The sequence below is a fragment of the Puma concolor genome, chromosome D3 (genome assembly GCF_028749965.1).
Source record: "Puma concolor isolate L17-30 chromosome D3, mPumCon1.1.hap2, whole genome shotgun sequence".
NCBI lineage: Eukaryota > Metazoa > Chordata > Mammalia > Carnivora > Felidae > Puma > Puma concolor.
Genome location: NC_141678.1, coordinates 53,332,643 through 53,355,087, shown reverse-complemented (window position 1 = coordinate 53,355,087; position 22,445 = coordinate 53,332,643). Strand labels below are relative to the sequence as shown.

Below are 22,445 nucleotides of genomic sequence, written 5' to 3'. Positions count from 1 at the left end.
ATGTTAGCTTCTATCATTTCATTTTTCTCAAAAAGTAGATATAGGGGCACTTGGGTGGCTGAGTTGGTTAAGTGTTCAACTCTTGATTTCAGCTCAGGTCATGATCACATGGTTTGTGGAATTGAGCCCTGCGAACCCCACATGGGGCTCTGCTGTGACTTCACAGGGTCTGCTTGGGATTCTCTCTCTCCCTCTTTCTTTGCCCCTCTCCTTCTTAAGCATACATACTCTCTCTCTCTCAAAAATAAACATTTTTTTAAAGTAGCCTTATTTATTACAAAGTATGGACCAAATATATAGTGCATTCAATCATTTGACTTTTTATCCATAAAGTACTATTTAGAAGAAATTTTATTTCTATAAATGTGACTTCTTTCAATAAGTCTAGTAATCAAACAGTATAAAAATAATAAAAATCCTTATTTTCTTCAGTATATTCTGGAAAAAATTTATTTCGTATTATAAAATAATCAAGTAGTCATTTTCATTATGAAAGTTGGTGTCAATTCACCACTTATGAAATTCACAAACAACTATGCATTATGCCCATAAGTTCCAAGTGTATTTTTCTAAATTTTCATATGGGAGTAATTTAGATGACCATCGATTCATACATCAAACTCTTCACTTAGTGCATTTTTTTTGAATTTGTTTAATGTTTATTTATTTTTGAGAGAGAGAGAGAGAGAGAGAGAGAGAGAGAAAATGAGTGGGAGAGGGGCAGAGAGGGAGGGAGGCACAGAATCTGAAACAGGCTCCAGGCTCTGAGCTGTCAGCACAGCCTGACATGGGGCTCAAACTAGGGAACAGTGAGATCATGACTTAGGCTGAAGTGGGATGCTTAGCCAACTGAGCCACCCAGGCACCCCTCCATTTAGTACAATTTTTAATCCTTGCTATAATGTTGGCTTCATTTGTAATTCCAAGAAAGTCTATAATATCATGTATACATATATATTACACATAATTATAATAAAGTAATTAATATAGGATGTCATGCCTGGAAGAAAAATCAACATTATTCCTATTTTATAGATAGAGATATTGAGGATAAATAGACTAATTTTTAAAAGTAATGTAGTTATTTGGGATGAAAAAGATTAGGACTCATTTTCCCCAGTATGGAATCCTAGATAGAACAGAGGAGACAGGGGCGCCTGGGTGGCGCAGTCGGTTAAGCGTCCGACTTCAGCCAGGTCACGATCTCGCGGTCCGTGAGTTCGAGCCCCGCGTCGGGCTCTGGGCTGATGGCTCAGAGCCTGGAGCCTGTTTCCGATTCTGTTTCTCCCTCTCTCTCTGCCCCTTCCCTGTTCATGCTCTGTCTCTCTCTGTCCCAAAAATAAATAAACATTGAAAAAAAAAATTAAAAAAAAAAAAAAAGAACAGAGGAGACAATATGAACTTATAGCTAGAGAAACTTATGTTTGAATGTCAGCCATACCACTTACTAGCTATTAGAACTCAAACAGGTTACATACTGTCTCTGAACCTTAGTGTATTTATCTGCAATATGGGCATATAACCTAATTTGCAGGGATGCTGTGAGGAATAAACTAAAGCATCTGCATCCTGCGTCAGGAAATAGAAGCTATAGGCATAGTGACACTTTATGAAGACATGAGATAAATGATCGCACATTCTTATGCGGACAGAATTCTTAGAAGTCTGTTTCCCAGGACTATTCTGAAAGAAGGAAATAGTTTTAAAAATGACTATGTTTTGCCATAAAGAATGCATACAATCCATCTTCTAGCACAGGCTGAAACCTTCACTATCAGCTCCCCAGGAGTCACATTCTCTTTTTCTCACATCTTAGAGGAAATTCTATTAAATTTCCACATGTGGTGGGTCATCAATGTAGGGGGGACATAGGAGAATTCTGTTGACTTGGACCAAATCTTTGTTGCTTGGACCAAATCTCTAGTATATTTGTGTTCATAATAAGCCTTGGTCAGCAGCCACAGGGAGATGGGACTGTGATAATTCTATAATGACAGTAATTTAATTTTAATTTTATAAAAACACACTGGAGAACTAAACTTTTAATTACATGATAAATATTCTTAGTGCATATTAATTAATGTACATTATTGACACAGACACATTTTTATAAGGCCATGTTCAATCTGCTTAAAAATATTCTTCAAATGTCTGAAACTGAACCTTAAGGGTTACTCATACTTTGTTGTGAGTATAAAATAAGATTCATTTTTAGAATTCTCTTAATTTATATGATCTGTGAAGGCATAGTGTATTAATAGAAGAGACTGTCAAGTTCAAGTTTAATGCCTGGCTTCATAAAGTGATATAAGCGGAAAAATGGTAAAAAAGCTCTATGTCATATATCATTTTAAAACACTGTATTTTATTCTTTTACTCAATTTTGTGAGATGTTAACATTTTAAGATTAACATTTTGAAAAAGACTAAAAAACTAAATTATTTAGGGTAATTATACCATACCTTAACAACCTTTAAAATTCCCACATTTGTTCTTTCATTCATTTCTATGTCAAACCAACCTCCTTCATTTCCAGAGATAAAGAAAATGACTGCTATCCAGTTAGCTGAGTACTCTTCGTCCAAGTCAATTACTCTAATCTGGGCCAAATTTGAATGTAGAGCATTTTCTTCAATACTAGCAGAATACTGAAAGAAGAAGGAAAAAAAATTTAACACCAACTGTGTAAGTGAGAGAAGAACTATACCAGATTTTCAGAGAATGTTTATGGTCATTCATTATTTAGAAAAGAGATCTGTGTTTATAGTCTCATGCTTCGTTGTCCAAATACATATATTTTGCCCAGGTATTATGTACACAAACACAAGACAATGTACGTGTTTGTTTACATTCGGGTTTTATGTGACTAAAACTATCACGTGTCCCTATGAATAGAATTATTTGAACAAATTTTAGAATTAAAGTTACTAATTCCAAGGACAAACACTTACTGAAGACTGTTCCATGTACGGGATGTTATCATTAACGTCAAGGATTTTAATGTTGCATTCACACTCTGCTGACATGCCATCTGCCCCACCGTCTCGGTCTGAGCCTCTCACAGCAAGGGAATACTGGCTGTATTGCTAAAAGCACACATATCAAAACACATTACAAAACATATCACAGTTGATCTAGACAGTCCTGATTCTGCCTCATGCAAAGTAATTTTAGAATGTTAATTCAACGTAAATCTATGATTAAAACAGGGTAACAGAGAATATTGAAAATCTGCAGATCTCAATGAATCAATATAGCAGTTGGTACTTCTCTCTTTCTCTCTTTCTTTCTTTCTGTCTTTCTTTCTGTCTTTCTTTCTTTCTTATTTTTGAGACAGAGAGAGACAGGGCATGAGCAGGGGAGGGGCAGAGAGAGAGGGAGACACAGAATCGGAAGCAGGCTCCAGGCTCCGAGCTGTCAGCACAGAGCCCGACGCGGGCTCGAACTCAGGGACTGTGAGATCATGACCTGAGCCGAAGTCAGACACTCAACCGACTGAGCCACCCAGGCGCCCCAAGCAGTTGGTACTTCTATTTCCAGCAATGCTTATCCAGCGTCATTTAAAAGAAACAAAGCTTTTAAAGGCCTCATTCCTTATTATATGTCCAGGGTTGAAAAAGTTTATAAAGTGACCAAAAGTTTATAAAATGACCAAAATGGTCAGGAGGAGAGAGATTAAGGTTTACCAAGAATTAATGGCATGAAAATTCCAAACCGTAAATAATCAGCCTTGGAATGTGCAAGAAGAGTAAAGACCTAAGAAATGATTTGCATTTCTGGGAGGTGGGAGTGGTAGGTGGAAGCAGTGGCCTTATTGATGATCCGTCTTCTTGATTCTACTCAGTGGTGCTTAAATTTTTACAAGCTAGAAAAAACCGTGAAGCCTTTTCCAGACACATGCATACACACATCCTCATTCAAAATTGTGGATATCATTTTATAGGATTCATAGTTAGAGACATCATGAGGGCTCTCCGTGGTCTCTACGTTAAAAAATATCTGCTCTGGTGGCCTGCCAGTGACTGCAGAGTTCCTTTAATATTTAGGGCTCTTCACCACTAAAAGTCTTGTGACATTAAAGGAATTCCACTGGGCTCTTTAAGAAAGTTTAAGAGGGGCGCCTGGGTGGCGCAGTCGGTTGAGCGTCCGACTTCAGCCAGGTCACGATCTCGCGGTCTGTGAGTTCGAGCCCCGCATCGGGCTCTGGGCTGATGGCTCAGAGCCTGGAGCCTGTTTCTGATTCTGTGTCTCCCTCTCTCTCTGCCCCTCCCCCGTTCATGCTCTGTCTCTCTCTGTCCCAAAAATAAATAAACGTTGAAAAAAAAAAAAAAATTTAAAATGCAAAAAAAAAAAAAAAAAAAAAAAGAAAGTTTAAGAAAATGTTAATAGTTAATTTCTTCTGATGGTTGTTTTCAAACAAGTGAAAAAGGAGATACAGGTGATTTAGGAACTGATAGTTTTGGGATTATTAAACAGTGTGAAAATAATCTCCTTTATCCTAAATGTAGGAGTCATTAATAGGGGAATCATCATTTCAAAATAACTGTAATAATTAAACTAAAATTTAATTAACTATCCATTCAAAAATAAAACTTCTTCATTTATATCCCCCAAATACATACAGACCTGGTAAATCCTATCAATATTTTTTAAAAGATGAAAATGTTGATACTTTTATGTTAAATAATGGGACCACATGGCATTAATAGATTCTAACTTGATTCTAACTTGCTAACAATCACTAATTATTTTCTTATTGGTAAATGAGAAGGTTGGTCTGGATGTTACTCAATTCCTTTCCATCATACTGATTCTGTGATTCATTTCCCAAAGTAATCAGTGGTCTGTCAGTAGGTGAGATATAGGAAGGAAAAAGAAGAGTTCTGTTGTCAGATGAGCTTAGGATATTCTGGGCTAAAAGAAAGATAAACAAGTTTCTTAGCTTGTAGGAATTCTTAGAGCTTCTACCATGTTCATGCACTGTGGCTCGCCAAGATGGGGGATGTAATAGCAATTGTTTCTTAAATCTATTTCATTATAGAACACATTAAAAAATAGAGCTTTTAGGGGTGCCTGGATGACTCAGTCGATTAAGCATCTGAGTTTGGCTCAGGTCATGATTTCTCAGTTTGTGAGTTCGAGCCCCGTGTCAGGCTTCGTGCTGACAGCTCAGAGCCTGGAGCCTGCTTTGGATTCTGTGTCTCCCTCTCTCTCTGCCCCTCCCCCACTCATGCTCTGTCCCTCAAAAATAAATAAACATTAAAAAATAGAAAAAAATAGAGCCTTTTTGCCTCTGCCTTATGGATATTCTCATGTACTTTCAGAATCTAGTTGTCTTAAATTGAGGTAATTCTTAGGTAAGATTGAATGAAAAGTGACAGTTTAAAATGTATTTGTGGAATTCTCATTTTTTTCATTTTGAAGATATTTGTTATACCATTACCATTACGTGAAAATTTAAACATATTGCTTTCTTTTTCTTTCTTAGATACTCTTGCTTTTAGAGTCACTTCCTTGGAAACTAACAAACCAATCAAAGAAAAAGAATATTACCTCTCTGTCTAGAAAATTATTCATTGTTCGAATTTCTCCAGTGTTTCTATTGATAATAAACATTGGTGAATCAGAAGGTTCCTGTCTTATGATCTTGAAGGCTATTTTTGAGTTCAAATTATTTGGTTCATCTGCATCAGTAGCATTGAGTCTCATCACCAGTGTATCTAGAAATCAAGAAAAATTGGTTGGGAATGGACAGTTTGCATTTTTGTTATAATACAGTATATTGCTTTTTTAACAAGTGTTAAAGTTGGTTGGTCCGTATAAGGTATGCTCTACCATTTTCCCTGTCTACTTCAACAGCTTAGCTCCTTTCTAAACTTTTGCCTATACAAAAAGATCACATTTTCCCAGGAACTTACACATTTCTGACAGTTAGAAAACAAAGATATGTTTTATTCTGTGTTTCCTTTTCATGTTCTAGTATTATCCTTTTTTTAAAGCCTACTGTGGTGAAACAAATGATATCAAGGCCAGACCAACTTTTTCCCAACTATAGAACTTACTAGCTATATAATCTTGGCTTCAGTGTCCACCCCTAGAAATGGGGAAGATCATAGTACTGTGTTCATTGAGCTCATGAGAGAATTAAACAGTTTAATGAGAAAAAATTATAGGAAGGTCCCATTGGCCGAGTTGTGTTTTGCATGGTCCTTAGTGAAGCGGTAGGTAACAAATAGGTTTAAAGAGATGCTTAACTACATACTTTGTCTTATCCCTTATCTTTTCCGTGAATCTTATAAACAGTTTTGATGAAGGACACTAGAGAAGGAAAAGCTGCCAGTGTTCATGAGCTAGAATTCTTCTTTACACTCAAAGTCTTTTTTTAGCACAAGTGCCTTGTCTGTAAACACAAATGCAAGAGATATCTCCCTTCTCACTGTGTGCACACACACGCACTTGCCTCTCAAGAATGGTACTAAGGAAAACAAACAGTGGATTTCGATTCCATTTTTCTTTTCTATATTGTGTGAATTTTTACAACAAACATTTTTAGAATGATATTTTAGAAGGGATACTATTCAAAGTATACATATAGTATTTTAATAAATAAAAGTACACTGTAAGGATTTTTGGAATTTATAGTAAATTATACCACTCAAAGGTCAAAAGTAACTATGGTGAGATGAAGTTTTGAATTTAAATGAGAAATCATCACTGCTGTTTTAAATATATTTAGGACAATCTTCCCTGGTGTGCTAGGCAGTTAATTTTCCCAAGTGACTCAATATTTGGCAGTTAAAATGTTGCCATTTACAGTAATCCATGAGGAGGACATTATACCTTCAGATAGTCAAAACTCTTACAAATAAATGGTCTGCCAAGTTTATAGGTTTTCTGGTGCCCCGTAACTAACCACTTGGGACCATCAGCTTTCACTATGCATGGAGGGGACAAACAAGGTTAAGGTTATAGTACATTCCAAATACATAAAATAAGTAATTTGAGTAAAAAGCAAGGAAAACCTATATTTATGACATCATATATAAAAAGGGAAAACAAGTTTTGCTTTGTGTTTATTTACTGTCAACAAAAACTCTTGAAGATTGTGGCCACAAAATAGATGGCCTGGAAGTGATTTCTACTAACGACTTGAAAGTAGGTTAACAAAAAAAAAAAAAAAAAAAAAAAAAAAAAAAAAAAAAAAAGGCAGCATGAACAGAAGTGGATGAGATTTGCCCTTCAGAACAGCTGGGCTGGGAGGCTAAATTCTCCCAGTGCCCTTGCCACCACCGTACAAAGTACTTTTGGGATTTCTCCCGAGGGGTCTACAACTGAGCTGGTGCGTGAGTTACATGAGAAGACCCTTCTCATTTCTTTGGAGTTGTTCCTTGTGTGTGCCAGATTGGAGCTACTTCCATAGTTAAAGGGAAGCCATTATGGAGACTTCTCGTGCTTTTCTGTTCTGGTTGCTTTTCTATACTTAATCTTTTACATTCATGATGACGTAGTACCTTCACATAGTTTGGCCTCTCGTTGCTTGGCTGTGAAGAGTGATCTGGAAGTCAGTATATTCTTGTTTACTTCATAAAATGAATTACTTACTTGCATTAGAATTTTCTTCTATTTGTCCCAGAAAAGTAGACATAGAAAATACTGGAGGGTTGTCATTTATATCCAAAACCCTGACTCTGAGCTCGAGAGGCCTCTCTAAATCTTGACCCAGGGAATTCAGAGCCCGGCAATAGATCTAGGGGAGAAGATAAGAATAATTATTTGGCGCAACAGATACTTATTAAGTTTTTATTTTGTTTGGTCACTATGCTAGGTGTTGTGGGTAACCAAAAAAAAAAAAAAAAAAAAGACCTATTATTTGCTACAGAAGGTAGATGCAAGCAGTACTTAGAATCAATAAGGGGAGGCAAACACAAACTCAAAATACCATTTGAGAAAAGGTAACGTGATAAGTTATTTAGAAGAAGACTTAGCATACTGTAACATTAAAGGGGGATGTAATTATTGAGAGAGATCTTGAAGGAGAATTTCAGCAAGTGGAACTGGGAATTGGCAAGATGTTCCAAGCAAAGGGTTTTATGTGAGGAAAGAAGCAGAGTAATGACAATGCATTCTTTGAAATTAAGAGTCAGGGCTATTGGCTTTGAGGATGGGGTAAAGGAGGCATCAAAGAAAGGGAGTATTTGGTAAGCTTAAGTGGTGACTATGTGGGTGTCTGTATTATTATTGTTGCTGCTGTTATTGTTATTATTCATATATGATGTGTACATAAGTATAATGGATGCTATTTTACCCATGTGGTATATCATATAAAAATGCATTGTGTTTCAAGAAAAGCTAATAGGTTGGCATGGTGACTCAGAGGTTTTGTGAGTAAACATTGTCAGAGGTAAGGCAGGAGTATAGATTTGGAATAGAAGGCTAAGGAATTGAAATAGCCCAAAGAGTACAAACAGGCAGTGTGACTGAAAGCACAAACATCCATTACTATTTGAAGGTGTTTGGGCATATGGGTTGATGGGGATTTTTTAATGTTTATTTATTTATTTTGAGAGAGAGACAGAGTGCAAGGGAGCACGAGTGGGGGAGGGGCAGACAGAGGGAGAGAGAGAATCCCAAGTAGTCTCAGAACTGACAGCACAGAGCCCCTTGTGGGTCTCGATCTCTCAAGCCGTGAGATCATGACCTGAGCAGAAATCAAGTTGGACCCCAGGCACCCCTGGATTGAAGGGGCTTTAACCGAGCGAGCTTACAAGATCAAGGAAGGTTTTCTTTATTTCCTTTTTATTTTAAGTATTAATAAGTGTTGATCATGATGATAAATGGACGTGGAAGCAGCCAATGGAGAAAGCAGAAGAGAGATGAAAACAAAGTTGATAGAATAAGGTTCTTGAAGAAACAGATAATTATGGAACAATGGATATCTTGGGGATAAACTCTGGGGAAAAAGCAGAAAATTAATTTTATTTTTGGATTTAATGCAGAACATTTCTGAGCTGGGGGAGAGAGAATTAATTGTGGGAATGTTTGACGGAAGGCTTCACACTTTTTAATGAAGTTGGTCATCAGGTCAGCTGCTTAAAGTGCAAATGAGGCTGAGGGTTTGGACTTTTGTCCCAGCCACTCTCAAGAATGGAAGTGTGATTCAGTTAAGGATGGATCAGAGTATTTCCAAAGCACGTTCTGAGCTCGGGTGAGACTGAGCAATGTGAATTTATAATAAAGTTGTTTATTCAGAAAAGGCTCCCTTAGTAACTCAAAAATAATCTCTCAGGATCAGAGTTAAAGAGAAGCAATTATTCTCAACTGAATTAAAGAAAAAGAAATAAGGGGGCACCTGGGTGGCTCGGTCAGTTAAGCGTCTGACTCAGGCTCAGGTCATGATCTCATGGTTTGTGAGTTCAATCCCGCGTCGGGCTCTGTGCTGACAGCCCAGAGCCTGGAGCCTGCTTTGGATTCTGTGTCTCCCTCTCTCTCTGTCCCTCCCCTGCTCTCATTGTGTCTTGCTCTCTCTCAAGAATAAATAAAAATATTTAAAAAAAAAAAGAGTAAGAGTTAGGTACTTGCCCTCCCAAACAAATATTCTAGCTTGCCACTGGAGACAGACCAGAGGCTAACATTTTTGGTAAGGCATTTTATAAAGGCGTTTCTCCTAATCTTACTTTGGTTCCGTTGGGTCATGAGATGCTCATGAATTGAGACAATCAAAAATGTCTCATATTGGGATTCCTGAAATCAAATCAAATGATCTGAGCTTAAGGTATTCCAAAAATAATTTGAGCCCGAACATATGTATTACATGGAGCCCACTTACAATGAAAAAAGGGGTGACCTCTCGATCAACTATGGATGTTATATTAATTTCACCAGTTTTTTGATTAATAATGAAGATTCCATAAGGTGGCTGATCAATTCCTACTCCAGAGATGCGGTATGTAACTTGCTGGTTTGCAGCACAATCTGAGTGAATCTGCAGAGAGAGCACAGGTGAAAATATTACAGAGAGCAAATAGAAAGTGTTATGTTTGATAAACAACAGCCATCTTTCCCAAGAACTATTGAATGTGAGTAGCTGTTTTCTTTTGGGAAATGCTGGAAATAGATATTTTTCTAGTTATAGCTATAGTATTTTCCATAATAACTGGCAGTGTAATAAAAGAAATTCAATTCCATTTCTACCAAATAAGAAAATAATAAAATATCACCTTAATAAATGCAGGACTATGCAGTCACCATTCATTCATTCATTCAACATTTACAATTGTCTGTGTTATTTTCAGGTTCTGTGCTAGCACTGGCTCTAGAGTAGGGAACTCCTTGCCCTCTCAAGGAGTTTAGCAATGTTGTCATCATATAACTTTGGTCTCCTGATTCAAAATGTTTTTTAAATGTAAAGTTTCAGAAGAGAATTTGAAGTAGATTTGTGTAGGTAACAAGAGTTATCTGACGCTTTGTAGAAGTTCTTAATTCTGAAAATGGGGAGGATGTGATATCAGAAAAGTAAGGAGATCATCCCAAATAAATGACTTGTAGAAACTGGGATTCTTTCTTTGAAATAAAATATTATAGGACTCTATGCAACTCTAACTGGGGAGTCTGTATATCTATCTGAATGTGTGTATATTTGTATATGTGTTTATGTATGTATATATATTTTTGTCTGTGAATCTGTGTGTGGGGATGTATTTATGAGTGTGTGTGTGTGTGTGTGTCTTTGTACAAAGGAAGATATACAAGAGAATATGAAAGAGAGTGCATTGTGAATTCTTACTTAAAAAGCCAAAAGTAGGTATTCAATTCTTATCAATCAAGGCAGAAAGAATACACATTGAAATAGTCCCTCTGAGTATGCTGAGTGTTAAATTCATTATTTAAATCACTATATTTTGGGGGGCGCATTGTGGCTCAGTCAGTTAAGTGACTGATTTTGGCTCAGGTCATGATCTCATGGTTCATGGGTTTAAACCCTGCTAGGGGCTCTGTGCTGACAACTCAGAGCCTGGAGTCTGCTTCCGATTCTGTCTCCCTCTCTCTCTGCCCCACCCCTGCTCATGCTCTGCCTCTCTCTGCCTCTCAAAAATAAATAAAAAATGTTAAAAAAAATTAAATCACTATATTTTTCTACCTAGAATTTGGGATAACATATGGTCACTTGTATTTATTTTACCAATGAAGTTAGTCAATGTTTGTTTACCCATGTGCCTAAATTTCTTAATTTATCCTTTTAGTGGTTCAGTTTTCATAATCTAAGTGACTATAATTCTGTTTTGTGTTATAACTTCTTGGTGGTTTATATTCATAAAATATTTAAAAGGCATTTTCTTTTGAGCTTTAACCACCCCATCCATTCTGACTTTCGATTCTATGCTTTGGGGTGGATACTTACTTTGGCAATTGGGTTCCTCTTTGAATTGTCTTCACCTTCACGACAGGCTGCAGCGAACTTGATCCATTCACGTTTTTGCCTCCTGATTGAATGCCACTTGATGGTGCCATTTTTGGTGTTGTAATCTCTTACCTTGAATGGGCAGGATAAAGTAGTAGTATCTATTAACTTTTATTCAGAATTCTCATTCCACTGAAGGTTTTGGAGGAGAGGGTATGTAATGTCAGAGAGGATGTTTAACTGGGAAAATTTTTTGATACTCTATTAATTTTAGCATAACATTCATTTTACTTATACGGGTGAATTTTCTTTGGAAAATATGTTGTGACTCCCAAACCATTTTCTCAATTTTTAATTTGGAAAAAAATAGATTTGCTGTATATTACCTGGATTCGAAATTCACTGTTAACTTCCACCACCACCTATAAGAAAACAATATAATCACAACAGTTAATTTTTAATTAAGTGCTTTATAATTCATGTTATCCAATCACTTAAAAAAATCAAACAAGTGTTGTGAGTCATTAGAATTATTTTATCATTCTGGATAGCAGATGGATCTTTCTTAACTCTCAGGTCTCGTGATGACACTGTGGATTCCTTTTCATTTTGTGTTTACTTTTCGGTTATGCTTTTCTTCTTTTTAATTTCTTTTATTTTTTAACCTCTTTTTCATTCTTCACCTACACAGATACTCATTATCATATGAACTAGGACATTGAACCCAGGAGGAGTGAGCGTTGGAAATTTAGGCTTTCTTAGTAAATCTTGTGCCTGAAAAGCTGGATACTCTAATGCTGTTCAGTGATATTCAACAGTAAGGTATGATACTTAAACTTTTGTTTATAGTTTCAGGATCTGACTAGTCATAGATGGAATAGAAAAAAAATGTTTTGGAGTGAAGAAAGGATATGAAACAGGAAGTATCTGAAAAGTTTCAGAATTTTTGCTCCTTCACATTCTAATCCTAAATGGGAGATTTTCGAGTGTTTTTATTTTTATTTATTTTTTATTTTTTAAAAAATCTTTATTTATTTTTGGGAGAGACAGAGAGGGGGAGAGAGAGAGAGAGAGCATGAGCAGGGGAGGGGCAGAGAGAGAGGGAGACAGAGAATCTGAAGCGGGCTCCAGGCTCTGAGCTGTCAGCACAGAGCCCGACGTGGGGCTCGAACTCACAGACAGTGAGATCATGACCTGAGCCAAGGAAGCTTAACTGACTGAGCCACCCAGGTGCCCCTCAAGTGTTTTTGAAAGTCTTAAGATGGTATATTTGCTTTGAGATATGAGAATAAATAGGCCTACGATAAAAGCAAAGAATTTCTTTCCTCTGTAAAATGAGTTCCTGTTTGATGTTTCATGCTAACACTAAAAAAAAAAAAAAAAAAAAAAAAAAAAAGAAGTGATATAAATGCATCCTCCCATAGCAAGAAGAAATTGCAGGCATTTAGGGACAAATTAGTGGGTAGCAGTTTCCATTAGTCTTTTCTTCAGATTTAAGCAATTTCCCTGTCCAACAAACAACTACTCAGGCAGAGCTCTGCCTCATTTTGGCTCTGGCCTCAATCGTTACATATGATTTGTAAGTGAAAGATCAGGATAATTTAAATTACTTTTCTCTAAAACCCTAAAACATTTCTAAAAAGACAGACACTTATATATTAAGTTTAATATATCAATTATCTAAAAACTTAGTGTATTTGAAGGCTAGTTGCAGTTATTAAGTTTTAACTTGCACTTAGAATCATTAAAGTTGGTGTAAACCCTTGTGTTTATTTCTCTCTAAATAAGAAATTTTCAACTTCTATTTCAATTTTTTCAGAATTGCAAAGGATGAAAATTATTATCACGATTAGATTTCATCTGTATCATTGATAAAAGAAATTATAGCTGCATTATAATATACTAATAATAGTAATTTTAAAATATAATAAATTACTTTTTATAGTTTCAGTCTCACCACTAGATAAAAATAAAATTTCTAAGTACCTGTTGTTAAAAATTATTATAAATGATACTTCAGGAAAATATGTATTTTTTGGTTAATGAGAGTAGTGTAAAGAGATAATTTTTTATAGGACTGATATATTCATTGTGTATTATTTTTAATGTTGATTATTATTATCACTGTTACAATTCACTGAATGGTGACTAATTACTAGACAACATATTTAGAGAAATCCATGCATTCAATCTTCAGAAATACATGTGGTCAGTACTATAATTTAATTATCTCTATTTTGCAGATGAAGAAATTGAGTTTTGGACATTAATTTATGGCTAAATACCCTCCACAACAATTCAGCGTAAATTTGTGCTTGAGGTGTGGGTTTTACAATAAAATATAAGATAGTCTGTTCCAACTAAATTACTAAATACAATATACTGCAAAGAATTGACGTTACAACTTTGAGAAGTCAAAACATTCTGATTTTAATCTAATCTCATATTAGCCTTATGATTAGGAATATTTATGTATAATAATAACAATAATAATAGTGATTCTGGGCAGAAAAAAGTAGATGGCCCAAATGGTTTGGACAAGTAACTGAAAAGTTAGTATAGAGTCCCTCGCGGGTGCAGAATTAAGCTGATGTTACTTTTTGCTACTTGTGAACTCATGGGCACTCTTTTCTCTCTCATTTGTGGGTGTGGGATGGGGGTGTGGAGATGCCTTATTTGTCTATTTGGAAGCCGTTTCTTCATAGCTACAGAAGTGTGTAGGCATCTGTTATCTGTCTTGTACTTCCCTGACCACACTGCAGTGTCAGAGCTTACTGTTTGTTTTGGAGAACTATGCCAGATGACTAACAAACCTTCCAACTTTATGAAGCTGGGTCATTCTTTTTCCCATGAGAGGCAATTTAGGCAGAAGACCAAGTAGGTTTCACCATAGTGTCAGCCTCTCAATTGAATCAGTAATTAAAAAACTGCCAAGTCTGCTTAAAAATATGTTGTGTTGACATAGCCTTATTGTCTTTTGCTCAGTGTCTAGAATAAATGCTGAAACGAAGTCACTACTGGATATTCAAAGGCAAAATAATGAGATAAAAAGAGTACTTGGTAGAGTCAGAAAGCTTTCAATGTACTTCCCAAATTCTCTAAGCCTTAGTTTTCTCATTTTTAAAATGACAGGGGTAGACTAAATTATATACAGTTACCTTTCCAGTTCTAACACTAAATCTCTGTGTGCAGTTGGAAAATATCAAAGTTTTTTGATCACGGAAAAGGCATGATAAAATTGTGGATTTAAAAGATTACTCTGACCACAGGTGGTGGCAAGAGACAGGATTATAGGCCACAAGCAGTGGAGTGTTCCACATCAAATCAGGCCAGAGATGAGGAAGAGCCGAAGCCGAATAGGAGCAGTGGCAGTGGTAACGGACCAGAAAGATCAAGAGAGAGATTCCACACGGTTGAATTTGACAAGCTCTGAGAGTCAAGAGAAGGAAGAAGCTCAAATGATGGCCATTAAAAAAAATTTTTTTTTAACATTTATTTATTTTAAGAGACAGAGAGAGGCAGAGCATGAGCAGGGGAGGGGGAGAGAGAGAGAGAGATACAGAATCTGAAGCAGGCTCCAGGCTCTGAGCTGTTTGTTAGCACAGAGCCTGACATGGGGCTCGAACTCACGAACTGCAAGACCATGGCCTGAGCTGAAGTCGGACACTCAACTGACAGAGCCACCAGGCGCCGCCCCCCGCCCAAATGATGGCCATTTTAAACCAAGAGATGAGGGGCAAGGCAGTTGCAGAATTTATCAGGTTAGAATGCATTGATTTTGAGATGCTAGAGAAATGGCCGGGTGAAGGTGCTTAGCAATTTGATATACGTATCAGCACCATGAACAGTAGTTCAGGCCTCATACACAGATTTGAGGGACATCTGCTTGGGTAAGGCAGTTTAAATCATGGGAGAATTTGAAGACCCAAAGGAGGAAATACAACAAAGAAACAGCCTGTGGCTGAGCGTGAAACTAGGGGAATTCCTACATTGATGGAATAGGGAACAGTGACAGAAACAAGTGACAAAGAAAAAGAGAAGAGAAATAGCCAAAGAAATGGGAAGAAAATATAATGCAGTGTCACAGATGTCAAAGGAAGAGAGAAATGAAGGAGAGATCGGATGTGAACAAGTGTCAGGTGGCATAAAAGACTTGAGCAAAGTGAATCCTGAGAATGCCTGTGACCTTCAGGAGAATCCTTCCCGCTGGATGGAACAGGTCCCTCCTGACTGAAAGGATTAGGGAATAAGATGGAGGGGAAGCGAACGTAAAGATGGCCACTTTCCTGGGTGATTTGTTTATAAAAGGAAACAAAAATGGTATCATAGAATTAGATGTGGTGTCCAAGGAAATATTCTGGGAGAGGGAGAAATGGATTTTTGAAGGTGAAGAAAATAGATTTTGATTTGAGAGAGAGGTTCAAAAAGAAATTAGTTGGTAGAAGTGTAATGGAGAGAGCAGGAGGGAATAGGCAAAAAAAAAAAAAGGGCTCTGAACACAGACGAAGGAAGAGAAAAGATCAGAGATTAAAATCAATAGACTATGAGAGGAAGTTAAAGAAAATCGTCTGATTGATCTAGACCTTGTCCATACAGTAAGGATAAGGTGGTTTTCTGTCAGAGTACTTTGGATTCCTAAATAAATTGGAAATATATGCTGTGGAGGCTTGCGATGGAAATTCACTTAGAAATGAATACATTTTTAGTTTTCTTCTTTTGATAGTGAGGTTTACATTTCTTTGCAAATAATAAAATGGTCTTGAAAGTATTAAGTGATTTTTACAAGGAAACCTCTCGTATATAATAATTGGGAGGTTGTCTTCCACAGCCACTTGTTAATCATTAAGTATGAACTGCTAATGTATTGGATAACTGTATATTACATCCCAAGGATGAACCTGAGACAAAGCTAAAATATAATAATTTGCTTCTTTGGAAAAACCTCCTCTTGTGTCTTTGTATTACTATCAGTTTGGAGTTGACAACACCTTGATAGGTTGATTTCTCTTATTTGTTCATTGGTTTATTTATTTATTTGACAAATTTGTATCGAATGTATATTATGGGGATCCAAGGCTGGATTAAGTCTTTTAAAGGGCATAAGCTCTAAAAATACGATAGTAAACTTTAGGTGAAATGTAAAGTAAATGTAATAAAACACCATAGAAATAAGTGTTGGGGAAATTCAACCTGATTGTTTCCATGTTTAATTTCTTGATTTTTTCGGAATGTGTAGGGAAAGAAAAATATCAATTATCCCACAAATGCCTTTGGTTGCTCTTGCTTTGTGTAATTGAACATCTGTTGAGCAATCTTGCATTATGGTGCAAGGGCACTATGAAGGATCCAAAAGTAAATCAGACACAGAATCTGCCCTCAAATAACTTACAGTCAGGTAGTTTTATGAGCAACAGGCAGCCATTAATTTGTGGAGATGTGGTTTTTCATTAGGCAAGTATAAAAGGCTGCACCCTATTCTCGTAGACCAATTGAGAATATAAATCAGCAGCCAATGGCACTTAAACTAATTCGACCTGCCTAAATCCATTAAAGGAATTTGCATAGCAAGCATAACCAACAAGAGTGGCCTGTCCCAGCACTCTGCAAGGGCGTTCCCTCACTGATGGAAGCATAATAAATAACTACAGTGATGAGCATACTTTCTGCCTTTTCGTTAGGCAATGCATGTTTGGACATGGGAATACTCAGCACCAATGTCCTTGAAGAATGTAGAGTGGACAGAGTTATCAGAAACTAAGTACTCTGGGTATACACAAGAGTGTTTTTTTCTATATTCATAAGACTTATTAAATAGGTGGATCTTGTCCCTTGCGGGCCAAACCTTCAAATTTATTGAGACGGCATTCTCGGTGCTTCAGGTTCTTCTGTTACCTAAATCAGGCATGGCAAAATGTTTATCTTCTTTGGCAACTCAAACTAGTTAAATGATGATAAATTTGTAGTCCCTGTTTTCACAAAGGTGCAAGAAGACTCTGATCCTAAATCCACAGTCAAGAACACTGTGTAAATGGAAATTATTTTCTTAAATAGAATTTGTAAATCTTACTGAGCAGGTGAACAGAAATATTTCCATTTTCTATAAAATATTTTACTGATGTACAATTATCTATAATATATATCACTGTAAATCACTATATGCACAAGAAAGCATGAAGAATCCTCTCTTTTGCTTGTCTTCTGTTTGGTCTGTACTAGTTTGTTAATCCCTCTCTTGTTTTATGCATCAGTGAACACAATTACGGGAATTGAAGATGTCCAGTTCAAATAAGTTGATGAACTATGTAGTAAAATATGTATTGTTTTCTGTGTATTTTAGCCTGTGCTGAGAAATACTCTGAAAAACTCCTGCTTATATTCCAAATGATTTCAGCTAAGTTCAAATTGTGGAGCAGGGTTATCAGGTGGTCAGAGGTTTTCTTTTGAAAGGAAATAGTAACCATGGAAAGAGCAGCAGCCAGGCTGGTATTATAAGCTGTGCAAATTGGGTTATTCTTGGTAATTGATAAAGATAGGCTTACTTGTTCTTTGAGTGTGAGTTGCAGAAGTTTTGCCTCTATAGAATTTGACACCTTGAGATTTGTATTGATTTGTGTTGACTAATTGAATCTGGCAAAGTTGCAAGTAATTTTCAGAAATCATTAGAACTATAGAAAGTCTACTGGTTCTATTTTACTTTCCTACAGTGGCCCTGCCATACATTTTCTTATTGTCACAACCATTCACAGAGATCTCTTGTATTTGGTACATAGGCAACATTGTTCTCTAGCCTAGAATATATTCCATATACCTCCCCCTCCCCCCCCCCAACAATGCACTAACTTCATGGAAACAGAAAAGAAAGAACAATAAATGAGGGGTCAATAGCATTTCTTTGGCTTGCAGAATGTTAACAGGTATAAGCCATTGCCTGTCTAGGCGGCTTGTCTAAATAATGGAATAGTGGTGTGGCAGTCTTGCTTGTTGTAAGAGCAGATTCATCAGCTTTCTTCTCCCTGATGTAACCCACTAATCTGAACAAGGTCTAAAACGTTCAGGTATATTAAACAGACTATGCAAAATACACATAAACAGATGGTTGCTCAGCTCACAAATGGATTTGCATTAAATATATTGCCTGTTTAAACGTCTTAAAGGTTTTGGGGCACCTGGGTGGCTCAGTCGGTTAAGCGTCCAACTTCGGCTTGGGTCACGATCTCTGTTTGTGAGTTCGAGTCCTGCATTGCGCTTTGTACTGACAGCTCAGAGCCTGGAGCCTGCTTTGGATTCTGTCTCCCTCTCTCTCTGCCCCTCCCCCACTCGTAGTCTGTCTCTCTCAAAAATAAATAAACATTAAAAAATGTCTTAAAGCTTTTTAAAATTGCCTAAGTATGCTCTCTACTGTAGATTTTTACTTATTCTAGACTTTGAGTGGAGAAGAATAAAGACCTCACATAGATTTTTTTCCTTTCTTTTTTTTTTCTTTTTTTTTTTCCGGTGAGAGCATACATTCATAGTGAGGCTAGCCATAAGCTAAAGTAGAAGAATTTGCTATCAAGGTAGTTAATTTTCAGGGGAAAAAAAAAGTATTTTGTAGCAGAAATAGATTGTATAACTACAAAGGATATTTATCCAGATCATCTGGTAAAATCTGCAGTAAGAATAAATTATGATTTTTCAAACCCTAGAAAGCAAAATGTTTTGCCAGAAAAGTTACAATAACAGGAAAAAGAAATGTTTTAATTCATTATGCAGTAAGTTCTTTGAGAAATACGTCTCATAAGACAAATGAGAAATTTGTGACTGATTCCAAGGTAAAATATAGCAACAAACAAACAATCCACAAAGAAAAAAACAAAACTATCCAAATTCAGAAAATAAAGCACAAATGTCCAGAAACATCTCTACAAAGAAGAAAGGTCAATGAGGATACATGATTTTGATAAAATGATACATTTTACTGAAGAATGACTAATTAGACAATGACTGTTTAAAGGAGTTTCATAGGATGTAATTAATTAGAAATAATCATAAAAATAAAGAAATAAGGTATATTATGCATTAAATGAAAGCACATAAGCATCTGAATAAACTAATCAAATTAAACTGTAATAGGCCTTAATGGACCAGATTTAAATGAAATTAAAAATAAAAATATTTGAGGGGCGCCTGAGTGGATCAGTCGGTTAAGCATTTTAGTTCGGCTCAGGTCATGATCTCGGAGTTCATGAGTTTGAGCCCCACATTGGGCTCTGTGCTGATAGCTCAGAGCCTGGAGCCTATTTCGGATTCTGTGCCTCCCTCTCTCTCTCTGCCCCTCCCCCACTCACGCTGTCTCTCAAAAATGAATAGTCGCCAGCAAAAATTTAAAAATAAACAAAAAATAAAAACATTTGATTACTCGGCAATACACAGATGCTCCTATACAAGTGCTCATTAATCCTTACTCACCCCAAATTATATTAACTGATCCTAAAGATCTATTAAAAATTCCATGGAATAGGGCTAGTCTTCGAAGGGCAGCTTGGAACTAAAGCTACCAGCTTATTGATGCTTATTCATAACAAATCCACTGCTATGACCGTTTTTACTTAATAAACTGAATTCAGACCAACCGGCATGTTTGAATCAAAGGTCTGACTTGTTATTGTAGAAACCCAACAATCCAGTTCAAAACTTAAGCAAGTAGAAACAAATATGACCCACAGGACTATATGCTGCCAAATTGGAGGGTGATTTGCCTGGTACTTGCCTCTTTGGATAACATTAACCTTACTGTGAGAAAGACTCTGATTTTAAAATTCCCAACAGAAGTGAAACTGGATGCAGCAACTCAGTGTTATCTTTATTATCTCTAAAAAGAGAAAATTAATGATGTGTAAGGGAGACGGTGATAAAACATCTCATTACATTTGTCTGACCATCAAACACAACTTTCATATCGCAGTCATTGCTCATTTTCCAGTAGTAAGAACCAGTATCATAATAATTATACTCACTCCTTAATTATAGCTATTCCTTCACTTATTATATCATCTACAAATCTCCCATATTGTCATGGTTTTTGACATTAAAAAATGTTTTCAGTAAATCATAGCTTAGCAGTGTGGGGCTTTTGATGTTAGTGATATGAATCCCAAACATATCTGGAACCAATGAGACAGTTTGGATTGTGAGGCCAGTCGCAAATTGCTATGCTTTTTAATTTATATGTATCCTATTTTTATAGTGAATTTGCCAGCAGAGTTACCCAAAGAATGGAAAAATGTTTAGGGTAAAAATCAGGACACACCTGTGATATTAGCTTAAGAGCCCCCCTGCAAAAAGGAATTTGAACAACCAAATGCTATCAAGCAGCGATGAGACTTCCCCAAATTCAGTATTTTCCCGGCATGACTTAGCACTGACTTCAGTATCAGAGATGTGATAGGGTGAGTTGACACTGATGCATTAATATGCTCGAGTCTTCAATTAAGGAGAGAAACACTATTTAAAAATCTAGTTCATAAAATCACCTTGTCATTAACATAAACTTTTAATGGGTTTAGGTTAGAAATAACACTAAATAACACTTTCTAAAAAAGTTCTCACTTGTTCACAATGAGCATGATTATGAGGGTTTTTTTAACAGAATCCACTTACCAGAAAAATGAACAGCACTGCAGCTGTTCTAACAAAGTGCCAGTCCATTGCAGCTGGGTTCTCTTACATCCAAGACCAAGGGAGTTTTGTTTGTTCTTCTCTGTTCTTTTTCTTTCCCCCACTCAGCTGGTGTCTGATTAAAATAATTTCTCAGTAGATGTTCTTACATGCAGGCTTTGAGGTGTTTCTGCCTTCTCTGGGAGAAGAACTGAAGGTACGTATAACCAGTCTAGATCCCCACCCTAAAAACTTGGGCTGGTCTCACTGAAATGCTTGACAAGATCATCATTGCTCCCAGGTAAAAGCTTAGGGACACACCCTTCTTCCAGTTGAAAGGCAGCTCTCTGTGGGGCTGGAAGATTCACTTCTTTAATGAAGGTTTTCAGTGTCAAGCATCTAAAATGATCAGACGTATGGAGAGTTATACACTTGATAGGGGCTTTCCCTGTGCTTTATTTATAAGCTGTTTAAGCTTCTCTCTTAAACAGGCAAGTGTAGTCTGGATACTGATATTATTCAAAAAGGATTATCTGGTTCAGACTAATAATAGTAAGAACCTTCAGGTCATAGTCAAAAATCATAAACTTTCCATTTCAGTGGATGTTAGAAAATATTCAGTCATTTTTTTAAGTTATTGTAAAAGAAACAGAAAATTTGCTGATGTTAAGAGTGAGGATTTTTTTAAAAAGTGTTAATCCAAACAAGCAAAACTATGATACTTACTGTTATAAGGTCCTCTGCATATGTCACAGTTCCCTTTAAGCAGACAGCTGGAGTCCAGGAAGCCTCTCTTTTCTCTCTAACCGAGTGTCTTCTCTCCTCAAGTACTTTTCCCTTTTTAAGGTTCTGCCCTTATCAAATGTAGCAAAACAAAATTTAAAATATCTCTAAGCCAGATTAAATGTAAAAATCAAGATCACCAATTAAAATCTTGTCAGTAGTTTTACAAATGAAGATCACTGCCTGAAATGCTAATGAAAATCCAGAGACAGCTGCTCTGCAGGTGAGGTGGGTGAAAAGTCAATGACGAGTCCGAAGCACAAAGCCAAGAATCCGGATAGCGAGCCAATTAGAACATGGGGAATACACTGAAGAAATGGCTGCCCACACATGCAAATGGGAGACTGAAGGCAGCCCTGGAATTTATGAAAATAGTGACTCTCACAGGGCAACACTGAAAGTGTTCTTGGGTTATGCTGTCTTCACCTGGCAGTGTATAGCATACACATCGTGAGTGGTGGGAAATCTTGAAATGGCAGTGTGGAACAAGAGATCCAGCTGAGAAGATGTTGATTATGGTCAAAAAGACACAAAGCATATCTCAGAAAGAGAGGATATCTCTGAGGGTCCGAGGCTCTACCAAATGCAGTCATTTCACTACAGATGTGTGGCAAAGAAGGTCCCTCAA

The 22,445-nt window shown here is 36.6% G+C and overlaps 1 protein-coding gene across 1 annotated transcript in view; it reads right to left on the bottom strand.

The window, feature by feature from the left end:
• Nucleotides 1-22,032, bottom strand: part of DSG1 (desmoglein 1) — a 39,945-nt gene extending 17,913 nt beyond the window's left edge. The window contains exons 1-9 of the mRNA XM_086682675.1: nt 21,761-22,032; nt 21,038-21,433; nt 11,785-11,820; nt 11,399-11,530; nt 9,827-9,982; nt 7,603-7,747; nt 5,554-5,720; nt 2,952-3,086; nt 2,463-2,648 (exon numbers count right to left, since the gene is read on the bottom strand). Coding sequence (XP_086538801.1) covers nt 2,463-2,648; nt 2,952-3,086; nt 5,554-5,720; nt 7,603-7,747; nt 9,827-9,982; nt 11,399-11,530; nt 11,785-11,820; nt 21,038-21,085 — 1,005 coding nt within the window. The 5' untranslated portion in view covers nt 21,086-21,433; nt 21,761-22,032. The remainder of the gene's footprint in view (nt 1-2,462; nt 2,649-2,951; nt 3,087-5,553; nt 5,721-7,602; nt 7,748-9,826; nt 9,983-11,398; nt 11,531-11,784; nt 11,821-21,037; nt 21,434-21,760) is intronic.
• Between the last annotated feature and the right edge of the window lie 413 nt (nt 22,033-22,445).